Source organism: Schistocerca cancellata, unplaced genomic scaffold (genome assembly GCF_023864275.1).
Source record: "Schistocerca cancellata isolate TAMUIC-IGC-003103 unplaced genomic scaffold, iqSchCanc2.1 HiC_scaffold_732, whole genome shotgun sequence".
Taxonomy (NCBI): domain Eukaryota; kingdom Metazoa; phylum Arthropoda; class Insecta; order Orthoptera; family Acrididae; genus Schistocerca; species Schistocerca cancellata.
Window position 1 is genome coordinate 3,219,997 of NW_026046743.1, and position 26,073 is coordinate 3,246,069.

Below are 26,073 nucleotides of genomic sequence, written 5' to 3' on the forward strand. Positions count from 1 at the left end.
GCGAAGGTCATTATCCAATCAAAAGGATGTGTATTAACAGTAAAATGACAAGATAATAAGCCAATTACAGTTATGTCAGTCGCTTGTCCTCCGGATATAAAATCTTCCACAAAAAACAACGGAGATGGTACAGCCTCAGCTATATCCTGCCCTGCAACCGCAGCTGAGTACACGACTGTAATGGGAGCTGTTAACCGGTTCTATCAGCCGAGAGAAAGATATACTTTTGGAAACAGGTCACCCAAATGGTGGCATCGTCTTTTTTATTTTCATTTGGATGTTTCAATGGAAAAAAACAGTTTCATTAAGTGGATCTGTAACAGTGAGGGAAAATGTGGCCATCTTTCTTCTCACCTTCTTCTTAAAATGCAGCTTTCAACTAGGATAAATATAAAGAAAAAATATCAAACCGAAACTATGTGGAGTTTGCTATTTCATATTAAATTAAGTGAATTAAAATAATATTACAATGCAGAATAAATATGTTTGACTGGTGCATAAGATCGTAACGTCCTCGGTCTGCATGTTAGTATTCTGGTTGCTATGACTTTATTTTTCGATTGTCATTTTTTATTTGCAACTGACTGCTGCTATTTGGGTTTACATATTGTCATTTCGTCATTTGGTGATAGTGAGTGGAGCTGTGGAAGTTAGAAAATGGAGTACCAAGTGGAGAAATCGGAACATTTCTGACATATATTTCTGTTTGAGTTAAATAGTGGGGTGACAACAGCAGAGGCAGCTAGAAACATTTGCGCCGCATGTGTGGATAATGCCATTGGACAGAGCATGGCAATAAAATGGTTTTCTCTATTTTAAGGAGGATCATTTCGGCATTAGCGGCTCTCCAGGTTCAGGAAGACCTCCGGGGTTTGCTGAAGATCATTTAGACACATAAATCACCAGTGCTCCCCGGTTGTGTATTCGGTAACTGGGAAGTGCGATAAATACGAACATTCCACCATCGCGCGAATTTACGTGCAATGGGGAAGATTCAAGAATTGGGTGTAAGGGTACCGCGTGGTCTGAGCCAAAATCACAAATAATCAAGGGATGGCCATGTGTGCTTTTCTGCACGCTCGTTATATATTGTCTCGCGAACAACACCGATGATTCCTATACTGTATTGTTACTTGTGATGATAAATGGTGTATTTATGCTAAAACAAGAAAAAGAACCGATTGTTTGAGCCTAAACAAACGAGCAATTCGCCGTACAAGGACTTGCGTGCATCCACAAAAGATAATGCTATGCATCTGGTGGAGCAGCGAAAGTTTGGTGTACTACAAATTACATCTCCAGAGCGTAATGATCAATGCTGACACTTATGGTCAACCATTGAGATGTCTTGCAGGCGCAGTTCAAGGACACCGACCAGGAAGACTGCTACATCACGATAACGCTCGCCTGCATTCTGTTACACTCTAAAACGCTGTACAGAGTTTGGGTTGGGAAACCATTCCACACCCACCTCATTCACCTGATCTTGTGCTCTCAGATTTTCCCCTTTACCGCTCTCTATCGCGCAGTCTCCAAGGAACTCCCCATCGGGATGAAAAGGCTTCCCGAACATGAGTTCTTAGATTCAAAAGTACCCTATTTCTACAGTCGTGGAATCGAAAAGTTACCCAAACGTTGGCAGACTGTTGCAAACAGTGAATGAGAATATATTATTGCTGATTAAAGTGTATGTTATGTGTATCTGTTCTGTACATTAAACTTAACGAAAACCGACCTATAATAAGTTTAAATTTGGACACAAATACGAGGGTCACTCCAAAAGTAATGCACACTATTTTTGTAAAAATATAGTTTTCATTCTGCGTGTGTGAAAGTTGTACAGTGTGTAGATACATCCTTCCCGCTTGCTTTCAAACATATTTCAACCTATTCCCGTGAGTGGCGCCGTCACAGCATGTCTTCAAGATGGCTGCTACACTTGACGTTCGTCAGAAGCAAAGCGCTGTCATAGAATTCCTGTGCTGTGAAAACGAGACGGCGGGAAACATCCACAAGAGGTTGAAAAAAGTGTATGGAGATGCTGCTGTCGATGGCAGTACAGTTAGTCAGTGGCCAAGCAGGTTACGTGATGAAAGCGGGCACGGCAATATTGACGATTGTCCTCGCGGCGTAAGGCCTCGTACTGCACACACTCCAGACAATGTGCAGAGAGTTAACGAGTTGGTGACTGCTGACAGACGCATCACAGTGAACGAATTGTCACGCTACGTTGGGATACGGGAAGGAAGTGTTCGCAGAACACTGAACGTGTTGGCGTTAAAAATGGTTTGTGCCAGGTGGGCTCCCAGGATGTTGACAGTGGCTCACAAAGAAACAAGAAAAACGGTATGCAGCGTACTTTTGGAACAGTACGAGAATGATGGGGATGAATTTCTTAGAAGAATTCTGACAGATGATGAAACATAGCTCCATCATTTTCCACCAGAAACGAAGAAGCAATCAATGGAGTGGCAACATGCAAATTCACCCAAGGAAAAAAAAATTCAAATCCACACCTTCTGCTGGAAAAGTTATGGCTACGGTGGTTTCCGATTCCGAAGAACTCTTGCTTGCGGACACCATAAATTCTGATGCATATGTGACGACACTGAAGAAACTTTAACTTCGATTCAGTCGTGTTCGACCACATCGGCAAAAGCAGGATTTTTTGCTCTTGCACGACAATGCACGGCCACATGTCAGCCAAAAAACCATGGAAGCGTTCTCAAGACTCGGATGGAGAACGCTGAAACATCCGCCTTACAGTCCTGACCTGGCTCCATGTGACTATCATCTCTCTGGGAAACTGAAAGACTCTCCTCGTGGAACAAGGTTTGAAGATGATGACTCCCTTGTGCACGCTGCCAAACAGTGGCTCCAACAGGTTGGTCCAGAATTTTACCGTGCGGGGTATACAGGCACTGGTTCCATGATGGCGTAAGGCAGCTGATAGGGATGGAAATTATGTGGAGAAATGAAAATATTGTTCCTAAAGGATGTACAGGGTGTTTCAAAAATGACCGGTATATTTGAAACGGCAATAAAAACTAAACGAGCAGTGATAGAAATACACCGTTTGTTGCAATATGCTTGGGACAACACTACATTTTCAGGCGGACAAACTTTCGAAATTACAGTAGTTACAATTTTCAACAACAGATGGCGCTGCAAGTGATGTGAAAGATATAGAAGACAATGCAGTCTGTGGGTGCGCCATTCTGTACGTCGTCTTTCTGCTGTAAGCGTGTGCTGTTCAGAACGTGCAAGTGTGCTGTAGACAACATGGTTTATTCCTTAGAACAGAGAATTTTTCTGGTGTTGGAATTCCACTGCCTAGAACACAGTGTTGTTGCAACAAGACGAAGTTTTCAACGGAGGTTTAATGTAACCAAAGGACCCAAAAGCGATACAATAAAGGATCTGTTTGAAAAATTTCAACGGACTGGGAACGTGACGGATGAACATGCTGGATAGGTAGGGCGACCGCGTACGGCAACCACAGAGGGCAACGCGCAGCTAGTGCAGCAGGTGATCCGACAGCGGCCTCGTGTTTCCGTTCGCCGTGTTGCAGCTGCGGTCCAAATGACGCCAACGTCCACGTATCGTCTCATGCGCCAGAGTTTACACCTCTATCCATAAAAAATCAAACGCGGCAACCCCTCAGCGCCGCTACCATTGCTGCACGAGAGACATTCGCTAACGATATAGTGCACAGGATTGATAACGGCGATATGCATGTGGGCAGCATTTGGTTTACTGACGAAGCTTATTTTTACCTGGACGGCTTCGTCAATAAACAGAACTGGCGCATATGGGGAACCGAAAAGCCCCATGTTGCAGTCCCATCGTCCCTGCATCCTCAGAAAGTACTGGTCTGGGCCGCCATTTCTTCCAAAGGAATCATTGGCCCATTTTTCAGATCCGAAACGATTACTGCATCACGCTATCTGGACATTCTTCGTGAATTTGTGGCGGTACAAACTGCCTTAGACGACACTGCTAACACCTCGTGGTTTATGCAAGATGGTGCCCGGCCACATCGCACGGCCGACGTCTTTAATTTCCTGAATGAATATTTCGATGATCGTGTGATTGCTTTGGGCTATCCGAAACATACAGGAGGCGGCGTGGATTGGCCTCCCTATTCGCCAGAGATGAACCCCTGTGACTTCTTTCTGTGGGGACACTTGAAAGACCAGGTGTACCGCCAGAATCCAGAAACAATTGAACAGCTGAAGCAGTACATCTCATCTGCATGTGAAGCTATTCCGCCAGACACGTTGTCAAAGGTTTCGGGTAATTTCATTCAGAGCCTACGCCATATTATTGCTACGCATGGTGGATATGTGGAAAATATCGTACTATAGAGTTTCCCAGACCGCAGCGCCATCTGTTGTTGACAATTGTAACTACTGTAATTTCGAAAGTTTGTCTGCCTGAAAATGTACTGTTTCCCAAGCATATTGCAACAACCTGTGTATTTCTATCGCTGCTCGATTAGTTTTTATTGCCGTTTCAAATATACCGGTCATTTTTGAAACACCCTGTATCTAGACACTGTAAAACTTTCATACATGTAGAATAAAAGATGGATTTTAAAGAAAAGTGGCAAGCGCGACAACAGCAAATCCCATCCGTCGTCATGTTCAAGTTGTGAAGTCTCCGACGAACGCCCATGCTCCTCTGAAGCAGTAGAACTGTTATGTTGGCTGGCTTCGGACGGTTGTATACGACGGGTACCATCTTCATACTCATCTCTAGTGAATCCCAGAGCGGGACGGAGGTGATACGCCATCCTGAAATGTCCAGCACATAATACAACCTCAATAATATGTCCCGACGGTAGTGCAGACAATATTCGTATTTACATGTACACTGCCACTTCTCTTTCTCAGTTTCCAACTTGTTCACAAGCCTATACTTAGGTCTACCCTGAGTAGGAGACCTCACTACCCGTGAGGCCATTTTATAGTTTTTATGCTGTCTCTCTATATATGGGTGAGTGTGTGTGGGACTAAAATATTGAGGTTCTAATATGTGTACCACAGAGGTCTGTATCTACCCTGACGGAAATCAAAGTACGGATTAGCGCACCTTATTCCATTCGGCATAAATACATACTCTCTGTAAGCGTCCCTAAATTGCGCAATTAGCTGTTCTAAGTTAGGCTTATTTCGGACTTTTAAAAGAATAGTGTGCATTTCCTTTGGAGTGACCGTCGTATATGTTGTTGTTGTTGTTGTGGTCTTCAGTCCTGAGACTGGTTTGATGCAGCTCTCCATGCTACTCTATCCTGTGCAATCTTCTTCATCTCCCAGTACCTACTGCAACCTACATCCTTCTGAATCTGCTTAGCGTATTCATCTCTTGGTCTCCCCCTACGATTTTTACCCTCCACGCTGCCCTCCAATACTAAATTGTGATACCTTGATGCCTCAGAACATGTCCTACCAACCGATCCCTTCTTCTGGTCAAGTTGTGCCACAAACTTCTCTTCTCCCCAATCCTATTCAATACTTCCTCATTAGTTATGTGATCTACCCATCTAATCTTCAGCATTCTTCTGTAGCACCACATTTCGAAAGCTTCTATTCTCTTCTTGTCCAAACTATTTACCGTCCATGTTTCACTTCCATACATGGCTACACTCCATACAAATACTTACAGAAATGACTTCCTGACACTTAAATCTATACTCGATGTTAACAAATTTCTCTTCTTCAGAAACGCTTTCCTTGCCATTGCCAGTCTACATTTTATATCCTCTCTACTTCGACCATCATCAGTTATTTTGCTCCCCAAATAGCAAAACTCCTTTACTACTTTAAGTGTCTCATTTCCTAATCTAATACCCTCAACATCACCCGACTTAATTCGACTACATTCCATTATTCTCGTTTTGTTTTTGTTGATGTTCATCTTATATCCTCCCTTCAAGACACCATCCATTCCGTTTAACTGCTCTTCCAAGTCCTTTGCTGTCTCTGAAAGAATTACAATGTCATCGGCGAACCTCAAAGTTTTTATTTCTTCTCCATGGATTTTAATACCTACCTCGAATTTTTCTTTTGTTTCCTTTACTGCTTGCTCAATATACAGATTGAATAACATCGGGGAGAGGCTACAACCCTGTCTCACTCCCTTCCCAACCACTGCTTCCCTTTCATGTCCCTCGACTCTTATAACTGCCATCTGCTTTCTGTACAAATTGTAAATAGCCTTTCGCTCCCTGTATTTTACCCCTGCCACCTTTAGAATTTGAAAGAGAGTATTCCAGTCAACATTGTCAAAAGCTTTCTCTAAGTCTACAAATGCTAGAAACGTAGGTTTGCCTTTGCTTAATCTTTCTTCTAAGATAAGTCGTAAGGTCAGTATTGCCTCACGTGTTCCAGTATTTCTACGGAATCCAAACTGATCTTCCCCGAGGTCGGCTTCTACTAGTTTTTCCATTCGTCTGTAAAGAATTCGTGTTAGTATTTTGCAGCTGTGGCTTATTAAACTGATTGTTCGGTAATTTTCACATCTGTCAACACCTGCTTTCTTTGGGATTGGAATTATTATATTCTTCTTGAAGTCTGAGGGTATTTCGCCTGTTTCATACATCTTGCTCACCAGATGGTAGAGTTTTGTCAGGACTGGCTCTCCCAAGGCCGTCAGTAGTTCCAATGGAATGTTGTCTACTGCGGGGGCCTTGTTTCGACTCAGGGCTTTCAGTGCTCTGTCAAACTCTTCACGCAGTATCGTATCTCCCATTTCATCTTCATCTACATCCTCTTCCATTTCCATAATATTGTCCTCAAGTGCATCGCCCTTGTATAGACCCTCTATATACTCCTTCCACCTTTCTGCTTTCCCTTCTTTGCTTAGAACTGGGTTTCCATCTGAGCTCTTGATGTTCATACAAGTGATTCTCTTATCTCTAAAAGTGTCTTTAATTTTCCTGTAGGCAGTATCTATCTTACCCCTAGTGAGATACGCCTCTACATCCTTACATTTGTCCTCTAGCCATCCCTGCTTAGCCATTTTGCACTTCCTGTCGATCTCATTTTTGAGACGTTTGTATTCCTTTTTACCTGCTTCATTTACTGCATTTTATATTTTCTCCTTTCATCAATTAACTTCAATATTTCTTCTGTCACCCAAGGATTTCTACTAGCCCTCGTCTTTTTACCTACTTGATCCTCTGCTGCCTTCACTACTTCATCCCTCAAAGCTACCCATTCTTCTACTACTGTATTTCTTTCCCCCATTCCTGTCAATTGTTCCCTTATGCTCCCCCTGAAACTCTGTACAACCTCTGGTTTAGTCAGTTTATCCAGGTCCCATCTCCTTAAATTCCCACCTTTTTGCAGTTTCTTCAGTTTTAATCTACAGGTCATAACCAATAGATTGTGGTCAGAGTCCACATCTGCCCCTGGGAATGTCTTACAATTTAAAACCTGGTTCCTAAATCTCTGTCTTACCATTATATAATCTATCTGATACCTTTTAGTGTCTCCAGGGTTCTTCCATGTATACAACCTTCTATCGTGATTCTTAAACCAAGTGTTAGCTATGATTAAGTTGTGCTCTGTGCAAAATTCAACCAGGCGGCTTCCTCTTTCATTTCTTAGCCCCAATCCATATTCACCTACTACGTTTCCTTCTCTCCCTTTTCCTACACTCGAATTCCAGTCACCCATGACTATTAAATTTTCGTCTCCCTTCACTATCTGAATAATTTCTTTTATTTCATCATACATTTCTTCAATTTCTTCGTCATCTGCAGAGGTAGATGGCATATAAACTTGTACTACTGTAGTGGGTGTGGGCTTTGTATCTATCTTGGCCACAATAATGCGTTCACTATGCTGTTTGTAGTAGCTTACCCGCATTCCTATTTTCCTATTCATTATTAAACCTACTCCTGCATTAGCCCTATTTGACTTTGTGTTTATAACCCTGTATTCACCTGACCAGAAGTCTTGTTCCTCCTGCCACCGAACTTCACTAATTCCCACTATATCTAACTTTAACCTATCCATTTCCCTTTTTAAATTTTCTAACCTACCTGCCCGATTAAGGGATCTGACATTCCACACTCCGATCCGTAGAACGCCAGTTTTATTTCTCCTGATAACGACATCCTCTTGAGTAGTCCCCGCCCGGAGATCCGAATGGGGGACTATTTTACCTCCGGAATATTTTACCCAAGAGGACGCCATCATCATTTAATCATACAGTAAAGCTGCATGCCCTCGGGAAAAATTACGGCCGTAGTTTCCCCTTGCTTTCAGCCGTTCGCAGTACCAGCACAGCAAGGCCGTTTTGGTTATTGTTACAAGGCCAGATCAGTCAATCATCCAGACTGTTGCCCTTGCAACTACTGAAAAGGCTGCTGCCCCTCTTCAGGAACCACACGTTTGTCTGGCCTCTCAACAGATACCCCTCCGTTGTGGTTGTTCCTACGGTACGGCTATCTGTATCGCTGAGGCACGCAAGCCTCCCCACCAACGGCAAGGTCCATGGTTCATGAGGGGGACCGTCGTATATAGTATATAGTAAAAAAAAATTCTACCCGCAGTAGTCATACAGAAAAACCATTAGGCCGATGTAAAAATGTTCTACCCATAATTATTTTCACATATCTTTATATTTCTAGCAAACAATGGAAAAAAAGAGAGTAAAACCTTAACTGAGGTTATCTATTGCAGACAGGAATAAAGTTACATGAAACTGCCCAGACAGAAGCCACACATTTCACAGCTAAAACAATTAAGCGATAGCTCGAGCCTTAGGTAGCAAACAACGAGCCTCTTGGCTCCAGTCAGTTGATAAGTTCAACGCTAGATCGCAGCACCACACGGATGTGTGACTTCCACGGCCGTATGAACTCAGGGAAATATATTTGTCTGTGGGGCACGTATGTCCCGCTGGTTACGAAAGGGTTACAAATCAATTTCTGCTAGTGTTATATGTAACAACGAAGCACCGTGAAATGTATTCGCAGTTGCAAATATGCCCCTCTTCCACTTGTATAATGGAATGGCGACAATGCTTGCATGTCCCAAGAAACATTGAATCGCAGTTCTTCACAACACAGGCACTGATATTTCGTACTTATCGGCCACGACCAAAGTTCATGGCTTGTAGAAAATAAACTAACGCTAACTCACAGTAAGACTCAGTTTTTACAGTTTCTAACACACAACTCAACAAAACCCGACGTTTTAATCTCACAGAATGGGCATATGATTAGTGAAACTGAACAGTTCAAATTTCTAGGTGTTCAGATAGTAAACTGTCGTGGAAAGCCCACGTTCAGGATCCTGTTCAAAGACATAATGCTGCCGTATTTACTGTTCGAACGGGATCTAAAGTGAGTGATCGTTCGACACGAAAAGTAGTGTGCTTTGCTTATTTTCATTCGCTTATGTCGTATGGTATTATATTTTGAGGTAACTCTTCCAATTCTAAAAAAATATTTTTAGCTCAGAAACGGACGGTTCGAAGAATAAGTGCTAGAAGCTCAGAACCTCTCTGTCGACCCCTGTTCACGAGTCTGGGTATTTTGATATATTCCTTACTGTCATTTCTTGTTAACAATATTAGTTTATTCGCAAGAATAAGTAGTTAATACTCGGCAGAAATTAAACAAAGCACCATGAAATGTATTCGCAGTTGCAAAATATCCTTAACTCTTGGGCAGAAAGGTGTGCAGTACACTGCTGCATCCATTTTCAATAAGCTTCCACTCGAATTCAAAAATATCAGCAATAATCCACGCGCTTTCAAATCGAAATTGAAGAGTTTCCTCATGGGTTAGTCCTTCTTTTCTGTCGAGAACTTCCTTGAAAATTTAAGCTGATTCTTGTTCTATTGTTGATTGCGTTTACTTAAATTTATGGACTGACTTTTTTCGGGTTCATAAACATTTTATTTTTATCTGTTATTACTTTTACGTTGTAATTTCCATGACCTTGGAGATTTGCTTCTTAAATTGTTCCTACGGAACTTGAAGTGTAAATAAGTAAATAAATAACAGCGGACGTGCATGTTGCAAATAAAAATGTCTCCCCTGCACGACAGCAGCTTTAACGGGGTGCACGAATACAGTTATGACACATTGACGATGACATATGGAAGTTTTGACCTGGACATGAGTCGCACTCGGACTGCCGAAGTGATTAAGGCGACCGTAAAGCGAGAAAACTGGGTTCGACTCTCGGTCTGCACAAATTTTCACTGTCGTCATTCCCTCTTACAGCAGGAGGTGGTTCCTGTTCCCAACTGCGAATATATTAAAGTGTTTCATAGAAGCTATATTGTTTGTAGCTTAGGACAGATATGCATGTCCGAAGAAACACTTTGCATCGGACTTCTTCACAAGACAGGTACTGCAATTTCATAAAAAAACATGTTTCTTCTTCCTCTTCGACATCTACATCTACAAGGACACTCTGTACATCATATTTAAGCGCCTGGCAGAGGGTTCACCGAACCACCTTCACAATTCTCTATTATTACAACCTCGTAAAGCGCGCGGAGAGAACGGACATATGCTCGTATATCCTACCATACGGGCTCTGATTTCCCTTATTTTGTCATAGTTCTCCCTATATATGTCGGCATCAACAAAATATCTTCGCATTCGGAGGAGAAAGTTGGTGATAGGCATTCCGTGAGAAGATTCCCCCACAACGAAATACGCCTTTGTTTTAATGACATCCATCCCAAATTCTTTATCATTTCGGTGTAACTCTCTCTTCCATTTCGCGATAATACAAAACGTGCGCCCTTCTTTGAACTTTTTCGATGTACTCTGTCAGTCCTGTCTGGTAAGGATCCCACACCGCGCAGCAGTATTCTAATAGAGGACGGACAAGCATAGTGTAGGCAGTCTCCTTAGTAGATCTGCTACATTTTCTGAGTGTCCTGCCAATAAAACACAGTGTTTCGTTAGCCTTCCCGACAACATTTTCTGTGTGTCCCTTCCAATTTAAATTGTTCGTAATTGTAATTGCTACGCATTTAGTTGAATTTACGGCCTTTAGATTTGACTGATATAACCGAAGTTCAATGAATTCCTTTTAGCACTCATGTGGATGACCTCCCCCTTTTCGTTATTCAGCGCAAATTGCCAAGTTTCGCACCATACAGATATCTTTTCTAAATCGTTTTGCATTTTTTTAATCTTCTGATGACTTTAGTAGTCGATAAACGACAGTGTCATCTGCAAAGAGCAACCGAAAACGGCTGCTCGGATTGCCTCCCAAATCGTTTTTATGGATAAGGAACAGCAAAGGGCCCATAACACTAGCTTGGGGAACGCCAGAAATCACTTCAGATTTACTCGATTACTTTCCGTCACTTACTACGAACTGTGACTTCGCTGACAGGAAACCACGAATCCAGTCATGTAACTGAGACGGTTTTCCATAAGCACGCAAATACACGACAAGCCGCTTGTGTGGTAGAGCCGGAAGACCGAGAATCGTGTCAAGGTCAGTCGAGTAAGTCAGTGTGTTACACGAGAGATGGCAGCCGCTGGTGAGCGAGCAGCTTTTAGCGCCCGATATGAAAAGATTAGCGACGGTTGACGTCACGACGGTCACGTGACGGCCAGACTGCATCTGTCTGCGAGCGCTGGGGCTCAGTCGCTGCCAGTTGGCCGTCCCGAGGCGCTCAGCGCAGCTGGAGGCGGGCACTGGACGCTTCGGTCGGGCCCCACCAGGCGGAAAGGTCAGTGCGCGCTCTAATCTACAGACACTGTGCGACGTGGACGCGGCTAGGATTTTCAGTTTCACGTCACTAGAGGCATGCTTCACATTCTTTCAACGCTCTTGTTGTTATCATTACCACAACAACTTCTCACTCCGCTATCCGGCTTCGAGGAGTGCGCGACCATTTAGTGTTTGGAAAAATGAGATGCAAGGAAGGAGGTGCAACTACATAACGCCACTACATCTTTAGTGGGTAGCTGCTAAGAGAAAATCAGTTATAAATGACGCTAAAGGTGAGCAGTCGTGGTACATATTTCACGCGGACACGTAGCAAACGCACGGTGTTGTGAGGCGGTTGTGGAGCTCCTACGGGGCGCGCGGATAGTTGCTGCCCGCCATGGCGACCCTGGCATGGCCGGTGTGTGACGTCAGCTGGGTGACCGCCGCGCTGTCGGCGCTCGCCTTGACGCTGCTCGTGGTCGGAGCCCACGTGGCCCACAACTACTGGCGCCGCATGGGCGTCATGCAGGCGAGGTCGCTCCTCTTCCTCGGCCACGCCGGGGACCTGCTGCTGGGCACGAGGAACCTGTGTGACGTCATGGATGACGTGTACCACCAGCTGGAAGGACACCCGTACGGCGGCTTCTACATGCTGGACAGACCGTGTCTCATGCTGCGAGACCCCGATCTCATCTGGAAAATGAAACAGGACTCCGAACATTACTCCCGAAGGTAAGTTTCACCTTTTTTTTCTTTTTTAGGAAGAATTATTTTCCGGCCTTAAGCACAAATATTATTATTGGTTACAACTTCCGGGCTGAGAGGCTGCAGCCGATCTGTAAAACGTCTTCTTCCTGACGTTTCGTTGCCAACTGCGGGCAACATCTTCAGGGGTGAGTCAAAGACTGGCTGCCAGACCGTGGAGGTCCCGTTTATATAGAGCGGGTAGAGGGCACTACCATACATCACGTGGGACCGACTGTAAATCTCTCTCTGACTAACGTCATTATTCTCGATTGAAGATAATCGGTTGTCGCATCGTTGGTGCAAAATCGACTGCCATATCTTACCTAACTTTAAGCCTTCCTCTTTTCCGTTAAAATTGTTGTGGTGTTTCCGAATCTCTTAGCTTCTCTGTACACGCTTGCATAATAATGCGATGTCCTGGCCAGCACGCTCGTGTCACTTAATTTTATTTCATGGTCACCGTCTTTGACAGTTGTTGCTGCTGAATGTTGTCGGGCACTCTCCTTCTCGGATAGAGTGCTCGATCTATCTCGTTGTCAGCGAATCCGTTTTTCTTAAAAGCCCTTCACAAATGATTTAGTTCATTTTTAAAATAAATTGGCTCCCTACACCAATGTTTCAAGGACACTTCTCTTCTGCCTGGGATGATAACTGAATCTGTCGACAAGCATTCTTATTAACATTTAACTGACACTGAAATGACGGTCAAGTTTGTTCAACATTTTAATGCCACAGCAAAGCTCCATTCCAACTGCAACTGTGTCAGACATACTGGAATAACAGTTAACGTCATCACAATGTGAAATATGGCTCGGAAATACACTCCTGGAAATAGAAATAAGAACACCGTGAATTCATTGTCCCAGGAAGGGGAAACTTTATTGACACATTCCTGGGGTCAGATACATCACATGATCACACTGACAGAACCACAGGCACATAGACACAGGCAACAGAGCATGCACAATGTCGGCACTAGTACAGTGTATATCCACCTTTCGCAGCAATGCAGGCTGCTATTCTCCCATGGAGACGATCGTAGCGATGCTGGATGTAGTCCTGTGGAACGGCTTGCCATGCCATTTCCACCTGGCGCCTCAGTTGGATCAGCGTTCGTGCTTTACGTGCAGACCGCGTGAGACGGCGCTTCATCTAGTCCCAAACATGCTCAATGGGGAACAGATCCGGAGATCTTGCTGGCCAGGGTAGTTGGCTTACACCTTCTAGAGCACGTTGGGTGGCACGGGATACATGCGGACGTGCATTGTCCTGTTGGAACAGCAAGTTCCCTTGCCGGTCTAGGAATGGTAGAACGATGGGTTCGATGACGGTTTGGATGTACCGTGCACTATTCAGTGTCCCCTCGACGATCACCAGTGGTGTACGGCCAGTGGAGGAGATCGCTCCCCACACCATGATGCCGGGTGTTGGCCCTGTGTGCCTCGGTCGTATGCAGTCCTGATTGTGGCGCTCACCTGCACGGCGCCAAACACGCATACGACCATCATTGGCACCAAGGCAGAAGCGACTCTCATCGCTGAAGACGACACGTCTCCATTCGTCCCTCCATTCACGCCTGTCGCGACACCACTGGAGGCGGGCTGCACGATGTTGGGGCGTGAGCGGAAGACGGCCTAACGGTGTGCGGGACCGTAGCCCAGCTTCATGGAGACGGTTGCGAATGGTCCTCGCCGATATCCCAGGAGCAACAGTGTCCCTAATTTGCTGGGAAGTGGCGGTGCGGTCCCCTACGGCACTGCGTAGGATCCTACGGTCTTGGCGTGCATCCGTGCGTCGCTGCGGTCCGGTCCCAGGTCGACGGGCACGTGCACCTTCCGCCGACCACTGGCGACAACATCGATGTACTGTGGAGACCTCACGCCCCACGTGTTGAGCAATTCGGCGGTACGTCCACCCGGCCTCCCGCATGCCCACTATACGCCCTCTCTCAAAGTCCGTCAACTGCACATACGGTTCACGTCCACGCTATCGCGGTATGCTACCAGTGTTAAAGACTGCGATGGAGCTCCGTATGCCACGGCAAACTGGCTGACACTGACGGCGGCGGTGCACAAATGCTGCGCAGCTAGCGCCATTCGACGGCCAACACCGCGGTTCCTGGTGTGTCCGCTGTGCCGTGCGTGTGATCATTGCTTGTACAGCCCTCTCGCAGTGTCCGGAGCAAGTATGGTGGGTCTGACACACCGGTGTCAATGTGTTCTTTTTTCCATTTCCAGGAGTGTATAAATAAGTTGTTAGGTGGCTATGGTGTCGCACCTTACAAATACTCATCTACATATCTTGCCACTATTTAAAACCGGAATTAGATATCGTCTGATGGGTTGTACATCGTATATATGAATATTTAAAGAAGACTGACATTGTAATGTACACCTTAGAAGTAGTTACTAACGCCTACTGCATGAAAGGTGATTGATTGTCTCTACTATCAAAACGGCTGAATGAATGATTGCCTATACTAGCAGACGTTGGAACGCCAGTGGATATGAAAAGGTAGGCGTAACTGAGGCTCTGGGTGGAAAATCCCGCACAGGTGTGTTGATCCTGCTAAAAACAGTAAGTAGCCCAAGACAGACGGTCGGGGCACCTGAGTGCTGAAGCACAATAGAGTGGCGGCTGGCTGGTATTGTAGCTAGGCTGGATGGATAACCAGAAACTCTGTAAATCTTGGTCGCACCCGAGAGGAACAAGGCAGCGTTACCTCGGAAATCACGCAGGCTGGGTTATTTCCGAGGATTTTAAATCTGAGAAGCGTACCATTGTATGAATTCTTAATTAACGTGGATAGGCATCTGCTCGCAAACTTTCCACGCTGGACGACAAAAGAATAAAATATGGTTGGTCGGCTTCCGGAGGAATCTGTAGAGAGCGAGAATATTCCGTGGTTTCCAGAATATGATTCACTTTCTGCAGTTAACGAGGGAGGGGAACCGAGCTTTACTGGGAAGCCAGCGATGGAGAGAAAGGGCCTTCCGATTTGAGCGCCCGTGTTTCACGATCGCTTTGTGTCAGCTTTGTTGGTACAGACAGACTGTGTTTGCTCTCAGGATATTTTATCGTTAGAACGGTTAGGCACTGTACTGTTGCGAACTTACACGATTCTGGTCTTCGTCATTGAGTATGCAGTGTTCAGTTATTGAGAGCACTTCTTCTGTCTATACTCAACCAGAGACATTACCTGAATTCCGTCCTTGTGGCTGGGAGTTCGCGTTTTTTGTCTGTAGAACACAGAGAGGAGAAGACAGTATTAGATTATACTAGTCAGAGGACCACCCTCTGCCGTCCTAGTGTTTGAAACAGTTTATTTTGTGGCTGGAGTTCTTCCATCACCACAGACGCGTACACGAACCATAACTCTGATGCACAGATGCAGTACATACGACAATATTGCTAATTGCTTCGTGTTGTTAGGCCTATAAGGTTAAACAGCTGTGATCACATAAGTTTTATTTCCATTGAGGTTGCACGCCACTGTAGGTCATCTTTGAAAGTAGTGTCTTCAAGTGTTTGGTACGTAGATGATGTCAGTCATCTCGCGTTATTTACATTAGATCGCGTAGACATAAAAAGAAGCAGATTTGGGCAATTGATCGTGATATCAGTTAGGAAATATAAACATTTGTAATATTAAGGAGTTTTTAATCTACAGAAAATGTATAAGCAGAAACAACATTTATTATTTAGTAGTTACCAGTTCCCTTAATCATTCATTTATGTGTAGGTTGTTCAAATGTGTGTGAAATCTTACGGGACTTAACTGCTAAGGTCATCAGTCCCTAAGCTTACACACTACTTAACCTAAATTATCCTAAGGACAAACACACACACCCATGCCCGAGAGAGGACTCGAACCTCCGCCGGGACCAGCCGCACAGTCGTTTAGGTTGTAATTTAAACTGTATGTTAAGAGGAGGAAATATTATCAGAATTAAGATTGGTTGGTTGGTTGTTTCGGGGAAGGAGACCAGACAGCGAGGTCATCGGTCTCATCGGATTAGGGAATGATGGGGAAGGAAGTCGGCCGTGCCCTTTGAAAGGAACCATCCCGGCATTTGCCTTCAGAATTAAGAGATCCTAAGATCTGCTTCAGGGAGTAGTCAGACAGGGCCAAATCTTGATTTTCGCATTCAGTGTTTTCCGTTGTGCACATTCATTTTACACCTGCCTGGAGTAGCATCTTGGACTGTTGTTAGCGCTGTAGACTAATGTTTCAAAGACACATGTCTTCTGCCTGGGATGATGGCTCGAATCCTTACGGAAGTAATGGTCAGTGTGTGTATCTTTTCTATACACTTTTTGACCTAGACTCCCATCTGCCCGTTTAATTACTGATACATCCAAAAAATTAAGTTGTCCATTGCTGTCTTTCTCCATAGTAAACTGTATCTTTGGATTAATACTACTTAGGTGCAGCAAGAATCCATATAACTCCTCATCACCGTGATTCCATAACACAAAAGTGTCATCTATGTGCTCTATATAAATGGGACCTCCACGGCCTGGCAGACAGTCGTTGACTCACGTCTGAAGATGTTGCCCGCAGTTGGTAACGAAACATGAGGAAGAAGCATTTTTGCAGATCGACCACGGCCTCTCAACCCGAAATTTGTAACTAATGAAGACGCCGGCCGTGAAAGCCTACACGTTATGACAGGTGTTTACACAAATGCCTGTACATTAATCTTGTTTCATCAGAATTTCTACCAGGATTTAGGCATTTATCGCAAGAATACTTTTCTGAATTCTATTTTCATAACAAATTGCAACCTCATTTTCATATCATCATTGTTGTGCTACTGAAGAACTAAATGGAACTGGAAGTGCAGGAAAAGTTGCACTCACGATGTAAAGTTTGTTTGCATGGGCATCTTCCGCAGCAGCTGTTAAAACCATTTACTATAGGCTACCCATCTTCAGCTTATTGCAGTTTAATTAAAGAGAATTACACCAGACGCGTTTCGTTTTTATTTATAAAGGATCTTCGGAAAGACTACGATGCACATATGCACTTGGCAGTTTCTGTCATTCTGCAATATTTCTTCTACTGCATTATTCACACTTCACTTTTGTGAAGTGTTTTTTACTCTGCACTGTCACAGTGTTTATGTCGGTTCATTTGTTTTCGTTCACATTGTGAAAAAAAAGGAGTTCCTCAGGCTGGTAACACTCAAAACGTGAACGAAGACAAACGAACAGACATAAACGCTTTGACTGTACAGAGTGCGAAACACTTCACAAAAGTAATGTGTAAATAATACAGTGCAATATATACTGCAGAATGGCAGAAACTGCGTAGTGTATATGTACTTCGAAGTCTTTCGACACCAACCGGGGGGGAGGGGGGGGACACATGTAAAAAGACACTGTTAGTAACTTGCACACCAACTTTATAAACAAAACAATGTTTTAACGTAAAATAACCAAAAATGTACAAACATATGAATCCAATTTGCAGAATAACCAAAAGTGAATCTCATCTGGTGTAATTCTCTTTAATTAAACTGCAGTAAGCTCAAGAGGAATAACCAGTAGTAGCTATGTAAAGTACTTTCTACAAATCTTGCATGAACTTTCTTTGCCTAGTTTTCAGTGATGACAGATGGTCGACCACCGTCAACTTCTTCCCGAACTGTCATGTTTAGACGCTCTAACTCATTTTCTTACCATTTCCTCGCTGGTAGAATTTTCACCATGAACAACATAACTTGTCGATTGAACGTGACTTCTTCTTTTTTATCTTCCTGAAACGTTTCAGCTCATGCAGGTCTATCACAGAGCCTCTTCAAATTTTCGTTCTTCTCCACCAGCCATCATTCAGCATCTCCTCTCATTCCAGTCGTCTTCAGTTCACGTCATCCTTCACCTGGTCTTCCATCTTGTTCACCGTCTTCCAGTTGATCTTCGTCCAAATTCTGCCCATTTAAGTGCTCTTCTTGGAAGTCTTTCTGGTCCCATTTTTTTAATGTGCCCAAATTAGTGAGGTCTATTTCTCTCCACAGTTTCTTTTAGGAGACGATTTGCTAGGGTTTTTCGTGTAGGTTCATTACTAATCCTCGCCCTTCCCGTGTTACCCAGGTCTCTCACAAAAAGTGCATCTCTGTTGCCTGTATTCTGCTCAGACCTTTCTTTGTCCAACATTCTGATCCATAGATCAAAACAGGCCAGCAAAATTACGTGTACATCTGAATTTACTTATGTCCAATAAGCGGTAATAAAATTTCAAAACATTTTCTATGCTCTCCGAAATTTCATCCTTGATGTTTCCTTTGTCACTCCCTAGTTACTTGAATGCACCCACGTCTTTAATAATTCTTCAGTTACAACTTACATCGTTCATTTATTCATTTTTCCTTGCTGATTTTCATAACATCATACCTGCTTCTTCAATTTATCTCTGCCAGGTATTGAGCTGTTCTTTCCATTTCTGCTCATTTTCTTCCCAAATCATCAAATCAACTATATTTGCTACGTTTTTCTTGTCATCTGCTGTTGACGGTTGACGAAATTTCCTTATAATGTCGTCCATGACTAAGTTATAAAGCACTTCTGAGTGGGTACTTCCTTGTCAAACACCTCTACTCGTTCTAAATCATTCTTATTCTTTTCCGTCTATTAAAACACAGTTCAGGAATTTTTTGTAACTGTTTCAGATTGTGAATTGGATTCCATTTTACAATTTCAGTCTATTCAGACCTTAACGTATCTCTTCCCTTCTAAGATTGTCATAAGCCTTTATTATATATGTGTAAATATAACATATATGTGTAAATATAACATCTGTAGTTGATCATCAAGGTCGGAATCCATGATTTTTTTCTCTTAATTGTGGTTCTATATTACTCCTGGTTTTCTGCAACATTTTCTTTCAACCGTTGTGACAACAGAGCAAGCGTTGTCAGAATTTCATAGATAAAACGAACGAATGGCGTTTACATAACGCCAGCACGGATGACAATATCCAACACATTTCTCCAGCAACAATACCCCATGACAAAGGAAGTGATGAAAATTAAAATTAATTCTTCAGAAGCTATTGTGTTGGTAATGGAGGAGTGGACTGTGGTCAGAAACGAGAGGTATTTGACTGTGACAGTACACTTCTTTAAGGAACTGGAGATCGCGTCTTCCCTAATAGTATAATATATTAGAAGTATAAAGTACCACCACTTACGTACACGATTTTTAGTATATATGTTACAACTATCCACTTGTAAAAATTGCGTAGCGTTCATCTCTCCATCCGCTAACGCCCAGTGTCTTGGAGGTAAACACATTCCCAAAGAACAAATAATCTTTCATCACAGTCTCTATCAGTGCGACATCTATCTCCTGATTTCTTTTGTTAGAGGCTTCGCAAAATACGTAGACCATGTGTCGAAGTGGTGCTGTTATCCTCTGGCACTGCCTGCTGTTCTGGCAGATGTTCATGTTGGTTGCGGATCGTGTAGGTCATCTTCCGAAGAAATGTCGAAAGGTGCAGGAGCAGGAGGGGCTAAACGCCTGATAGACTAAGACACTGTTGAATACGGCATACGAACATGACGACCAGAATTAGACGTATATCCCATTTTATACGAAATAGACATTGAACAGAAGTTGCACTTGGCTCGCGCATCACCTACATCGGCGAAGAAGCTCCAAATTTCACTACTTTTCCACAATCGCGAGTTGCAAGTGATAGTACAGGAGAGAGCAGATACAAAAACTGCCCCTCGAATAGAAGAAACAGAGATTTTACAGAAAATAATAGCAATGGCTCAACGGGATAGTTTACGTTTGGAATCTGAAGCATTGTTTTTCTCAATAAATCTAAAACAGAAAGGAAAATCAATGAAAAATTAATAAAGGTGGGTGTATAAACCTTATGGCAGTAGCAAACATATACATTCTGTTTTGGTTTGAATTTTAAGAGGAACATAACATTATGATGCATATCATTGCTAACCTTGAAGTTTTCTGCTAGTGAGCACTATAAACAACTTATCACGTGGATGATAAAGATTTTATTTGTTACATCATGCCAAACTAACGTACAAGATTAAACGTCTTTCCTTCTTCAAATCAGATACGCTTCTCTGTTTATCTTTTCCTTGTTCCCTTCAGCTATGATCTATTTACACGGAAGAGCCAAAAAACAGGTTCATTTGCGTAATACCCCGTTGGGCCCCCTCGAACACGCAGAAGTGCCGCAACACGACGTGGTACGGACTCGACTTACGTCTGAAGTAGTGTTGGAGGGAATTGACTCCATGAATCATGCAGGGCTGTCCATAAATCCATAAGAGTACGGGGGGGGGGTTAGAGACCTCTTCTGAAAAGTACGTTGCAAGGCATCCCAGACACGCTCAGTAATGTTCATGTCTGGGGAGTCTGGTGGCAAGCGGAAGTGTTTAAACTCAGAAAAGTGTTCCTGTGGAGCCACTCTGTAGCAATTGTGGATGTAGTGTGCTGTTGCATTGTCCTTCTGGAATTGATCAAGTCCGTCGGCATGCACAATGGACATGAAGGGATGCAGGTGATCAGACAGGACGCTTACGTATTTGATAGCTGTCGGAGTCGTATCTAGGCGTATCAGGGGTCTCATATCACTTCAAGTGCACAGCCCCACACCATTACAAAACCTCCACCAGCTTCAACAGTCCCCCTGCTGACATGCAAGGTCCAAAGACTCATGAGGTTGTCTCCACACCTGTACCCGCCCATACTCTCGATATAATTTGAAACTAGACTCGTCCGACCCGGCAACATGTTTCCAGTCATCGGTATTTACGGGCCCAGTCAAGGCATAAAGCTTTGTGTAGTGCGGTTATCGAGGATACACGAGTTGCCCTTCGACTCCGAAAGCCCATATCGATGATGCTTCGTTGAAAGGTTAGTACGCTGACACTTGTTGATGGCTCACCATTGAAATTTGCAGCAAATTGGTGAAGGATTGCACTTTCGTCACGTTGAACGATTGTCCTCAGTCGTCGTTGGTCCCATTCTTGCAGGATCTTTCCCCGCCCGCAGAGACACCGTAGATTTGATGTTTTACCGGATACCCGATATTGACGGTACGTTCGTGATATGGTCTTACGGGAAAATCTCCACTTCATCACTACCTCGGAGAAGCTGTGTCGCACCGCTCGTTCACCGACTATAACACCACGTTGAAACTCACTTAAATCTTGATAACCAGCCATTGCAGCAACTGTAACCGAGCTAAAAAATGCGCCAGACACTTGTCGTCTTAAATAGGCGTTGCCGACCGCAAAACAGTATTCTGCCTGTTTATATATTTCTATACTTGAATACGCATGCCTATACGAGGGACCGAGCGAGGTGGCGCAGTGGTTAGCACACTGGACTCGCATTCGGGAGGACGACGGTTCAATCCCGTCTCCAGCCATCCTGATTTAGGTTTCCCGTGATTTCCCTAAATCGTTTCAGGCAAATGGCGGGATGGTTCCTTTGAAAGGGCACGGCCGATTTCCTTCCCCATCCTTCTCTAACCCGAGCTTGCGCTCCGTCTCTAATGACCTCGTTGTCGACGGGACGTTAAACACTAACCACCACCACCACCTATACGTGGGGGTATCGATAATTACATAGGTCTGCCGTATGCTGACAACACTGAGTACTAAATGTTACCTACGGCTGCGCTGGATATCAGTAGTATTGTTATAATGAATGATGGTGACTAAGTAAGCTACTGTACTTGCAATAACGTTGGCTGCCCACACGTCTGCTTGTTCGAATAAGTATAGCTTCTGACGTGCCATACACAGTAGCTATACATTATACAACGTGTACATCATGCAACAAATTCATTAATTTCTTCTCATGGCTTATGTTCTTTGACGTAAAAAAAAAAGAAGTTGAACTCCAACTGTACCCTTTCAAGGATTTATTTATCTTAACTTTCTAAAGTAGCATATGTTACTCCTCAGCTTCCAGGTATCTCAATACGAAATTTCACCAAAATCAGTTTCGCTGTTTAATCGTGAAAACGGATGGGACAGAGATGCTTTCGCACCTATGACGATATAGTGTGGAAGATTGGATTAAACACGTTGAGAATTGTATAAGCACTGAATTAATTGCCTCGAATCGTACTGTGTAGGACATATCACCCAATAAAAGCATTTTCACACGTATGATAAAGCCAAAAATAAATTAGTAAATAGATTTTTCTAAGAGAAAATACTCTCGAAAAAAAGTAGCTGTGATGTACATGTACAGACAAACAGATGATTATACTTTCAGAAGACTGGATGATTTATCCAAGAAAAATAGCTCCACAAATTGAGCAACTCAGCAACGCGTTGGTCCACCTCCGGCTCTTAGGCAAGCAGTTATTCCACTTAGCATGGCACTGTCTGATGGAATTGTTCGATGTCCTCCTGAGGAATATCGTGACAAAGTCTGCCCAAATAGCGCGTTAGATCATTCAAATCGTGGGATGGTTGGAGGGTCCTGACCATAATGCTACGAACGTTCTCAGTTGGGAAGAGGTACTGCCATGTTGCTGGCTACAGTAGCGTTTGAAAGGCAAAAAGACAAGCAGTAGAAATTCTGGCCGTGTGTAGGCGGACATTATCTTGCTGAAATGTAAGCCCAGGATGGCTTGCCATGAAGGGTAACAAAACAGAGCGGAGAATCGTCAACGTACCGCTATGCTGTAAGGGTGCCGCGGAAGACGACTGCCACAGAGGTCCTGCTATGAATAGAAATGTCACTCCAGATCATCAGTGCCAGCTGTCGGGACCGTATGCTAGGCGACCGTCAGGTTGACGCCCATTGCTGTCCAGGGTGTCTGCAGACAAGTTTTCGACCTGGAATCACATTGACTGTAGTACAACTGTCTTCAGTGAAGATTCCCACTTCGAACTGAGCTTCAGTATCCATCGAAGACGTACCTGAAGACGCCCAAGACGAAGTTCTTTTGTGTGTGTGAAGTCAGTTAACTACACTACTGGCCATTAAAATTGCTACACCACGAAGATGACGTGCTACGGACGCGAAAGTTAACCGACAGGAAGAAGATGCTGTGATATGCAAATGATTAGCTTTTCAGAGCATTCACACAAGGTTGGCACGGATGGCGACACCTACAACGTGTTGACATGAGGAAAGTTTCCAACCGATTTCTCATACACAAACAGCAGTTGACCGGCGTTGCCTGGTGAAACGTTGTTGTGATGCCTCGTGTAAGGAGGAGAAATGCGAACCATCACGTTTCCGACTTCGATAAAGGTCGGATTGTAGCCTATCGCGATTGCGGTTTATCGTATCGCGACATTGCACCTCGCGTTGGTCGAGGTCCAATGACTGTTAGCAGAATATGGAATCGGTGGGTTCAGGAGAGTAATACGGAACGCCGTGCTGGAACCCAATGGCCTCGTATCGCTAGCAGTCGAGATGACACCCATCTTATCCGCACGGCTGTAACGATCCCTTAGTCAACAGATGGGGTCGTTTGCAAGACAACAACCATCTGCACGAACACTTCGACGCAGAAGCATGGACTATCAGCTCGGAGACCATGGCTGCGGTTACCCTTGACGCTGCATCACAGACAGGAACGCCTACGTTGGTGTACTCAACGACGAACCTAGGTGCACGAATGGCAAAACGTCATTTTTTCGGATGACTCCTGGTTCTGTTTGCAGCATCATGATGGTGGCATTCGTGTTTGGCGACGTCGCGGTGAACGCACATTGGAAGCGTGTATTCGTCATCGCCATACTGGCGAATCACCTGGCGTGATGGTATGGGGTGCAATTGGTTACACGTCTCGGTCACCTCTTGTGCACATTGATGGCACTTTGAACAGCAGACGTTATATTTCCGATGTGTTACGACCCGTGGCTCTACCCTTCATTAGATCCCTGCGAAACTCTACATTTCGGCAGGATAATGCACGACCGCATGTTGCAGGTCCTGTACGGTCCTTTCTGGATACAGAAAATGTTCGACTGCTACCCTGGCCAGCACATTCTCCAGATCTCTCACCAATTGAAAACGTCTGGTCAATGGTGGCCGAGCAACTGGCTCGTCACAATACGCCACTCAGTAGTCTTGATGAACTTTGGTATCGTGTTGAAGCTGCATTGGCAGCTGTACCTGTACACGCCGTTCAAGCTCTGTTTGACTCAATGCCCAGGCGTATCAAGGCCGTTATTACGGCCAGAGGTGATATGCACCCAAACTGCGTGAAAATGTAATCACATGTCAGTTCTAGTATAATATACACTCCTGGAAATTGAAATAAGAACACCGTGAATTCATTGTCCCAGGAAGGGGAAACTTTATTCACACATTCCTGGGGTCAGATACATCACATGATCACACTGACAGAACCACAGGCACATAGACACAGGCAACAGAGCATGCACAATGTCGGCACTAGTACAGTGTATATCCACCTTTCGCAGCAATGCAGGCTGCTATTCTCCCATGGAGACGATCGTAGAGATGCTGGATGTAGTCCTGTGGAACGGCTTGCCATGCCATTTCCACCTGGCGCCTCAGTTGGACCAGCGTTCGTGCTGGACGTGCAGACCGCGTGAGACGACGCTTCATCCAGTCCCAAACATGCTCAATGGGGGACAGATCCGGAGATCTTGCTGGCCAGGGTAGTTGACTTACACCTTCTAGAGCACGTTGGGTGGCACAGGATACATGCGGACGTGCATTGTCCTGTTGGAACAGCAAGTTCCCTTGCCGGTCTAGGAATGGTAGAACGATGGGTTCGATGACGGTTTGGATGTACCGTGCACTATTCAGTGTCCCCTCGACGATCACCAGTGGTGTACGGCCAGTGTAGGAGATCGCTCCCCACACCATGATGCCGGGTGTTGGCCCTGTGTGCCTCGGTCGTATGCAGTCCTGATTGTGGCGCTCACCTGCACGGCGCCAAACACGCATACGACCATCATTGGCACCAAGGCAGAAGCGACTCTCATCGCTGAAGACGACACGTCTCCATTCGTCCCTCCATTCACGCCTGTCGCGACACCACTGGAGGCGGGCTGCACGATGTTGGGGCGTGAGCGGAAGACGGCCTAACGGTGTGCGGGACCATAGCCCAGCTTCATGGAGACGGTTGCGAATGGTCCTCGCCGATACCCCAGGAGCAACAGTGTCCCTAATTTGCTGGGAAGTGGCGGTGCGGTCCCCTACGGCACTGCGTAGGATCCTACGGTCTTGGCGTGCATCCGTGCGTCGCTGCGGTCCGGTCCCAGGTCGACGGGCACGTGCACCTTCCGCCGACCACTGGCGACAACATCGATGTACTGTGGAGACCTCACGCCCCACGTGTTGAGCAATTCGGCGGTACGTCCACCCGGCCTCCCGCATGCCCACTATACGCCCTCGCTCAAAGTCCGTCAACTGCACATACGGTTCACGTCCACGCTGTCGCGGCATGCTACCAGTGTTAAAGACTGCGATGGAGCTCCGTTTGCCACGGCAAACTGGCTGACACTGACGGCGGCGGTGCACAAATGCTGCGCAGCTAGCGCCATTCGACGGCCAACACCGCGGTTCCTGGTGTGTCCGCTGTGCCGTGCGTGTGATCATTGCTTGTACAGCCCTCTCGCAGTGTCCGGAGCAAGTATGG

The 26,073-nt window shown here is 44.8% G+C and overlaps 1 protein-coding gene across 1 annotated transcript in view; it reads left to right on the top strand.

Moving 5' to 3' along the window:
• The first annotated feature begins 11,651 nt into the window (after nucleotides 1-11,651).
• The window catches only part of LOC126141635 (cytochrome P450 9e2-like), a 41,168-nt gene continuing 26,746 nt past the window's right edge, over nucleotides 11,652-26,073 (top strand). The window contains exon 1 of the mRNA XM_049915273.1: nucleotides 11,652-12,434. Coding sequence (XP_049771230.1) covers nucleotides 12,100-12,434 — 335 coding nt within the window. The 5' untranslated portion in view covers nucleotides 11,652-12,099. The remainder of the gene's footprint in view (nucleotides 12,435-26,073) is intronic.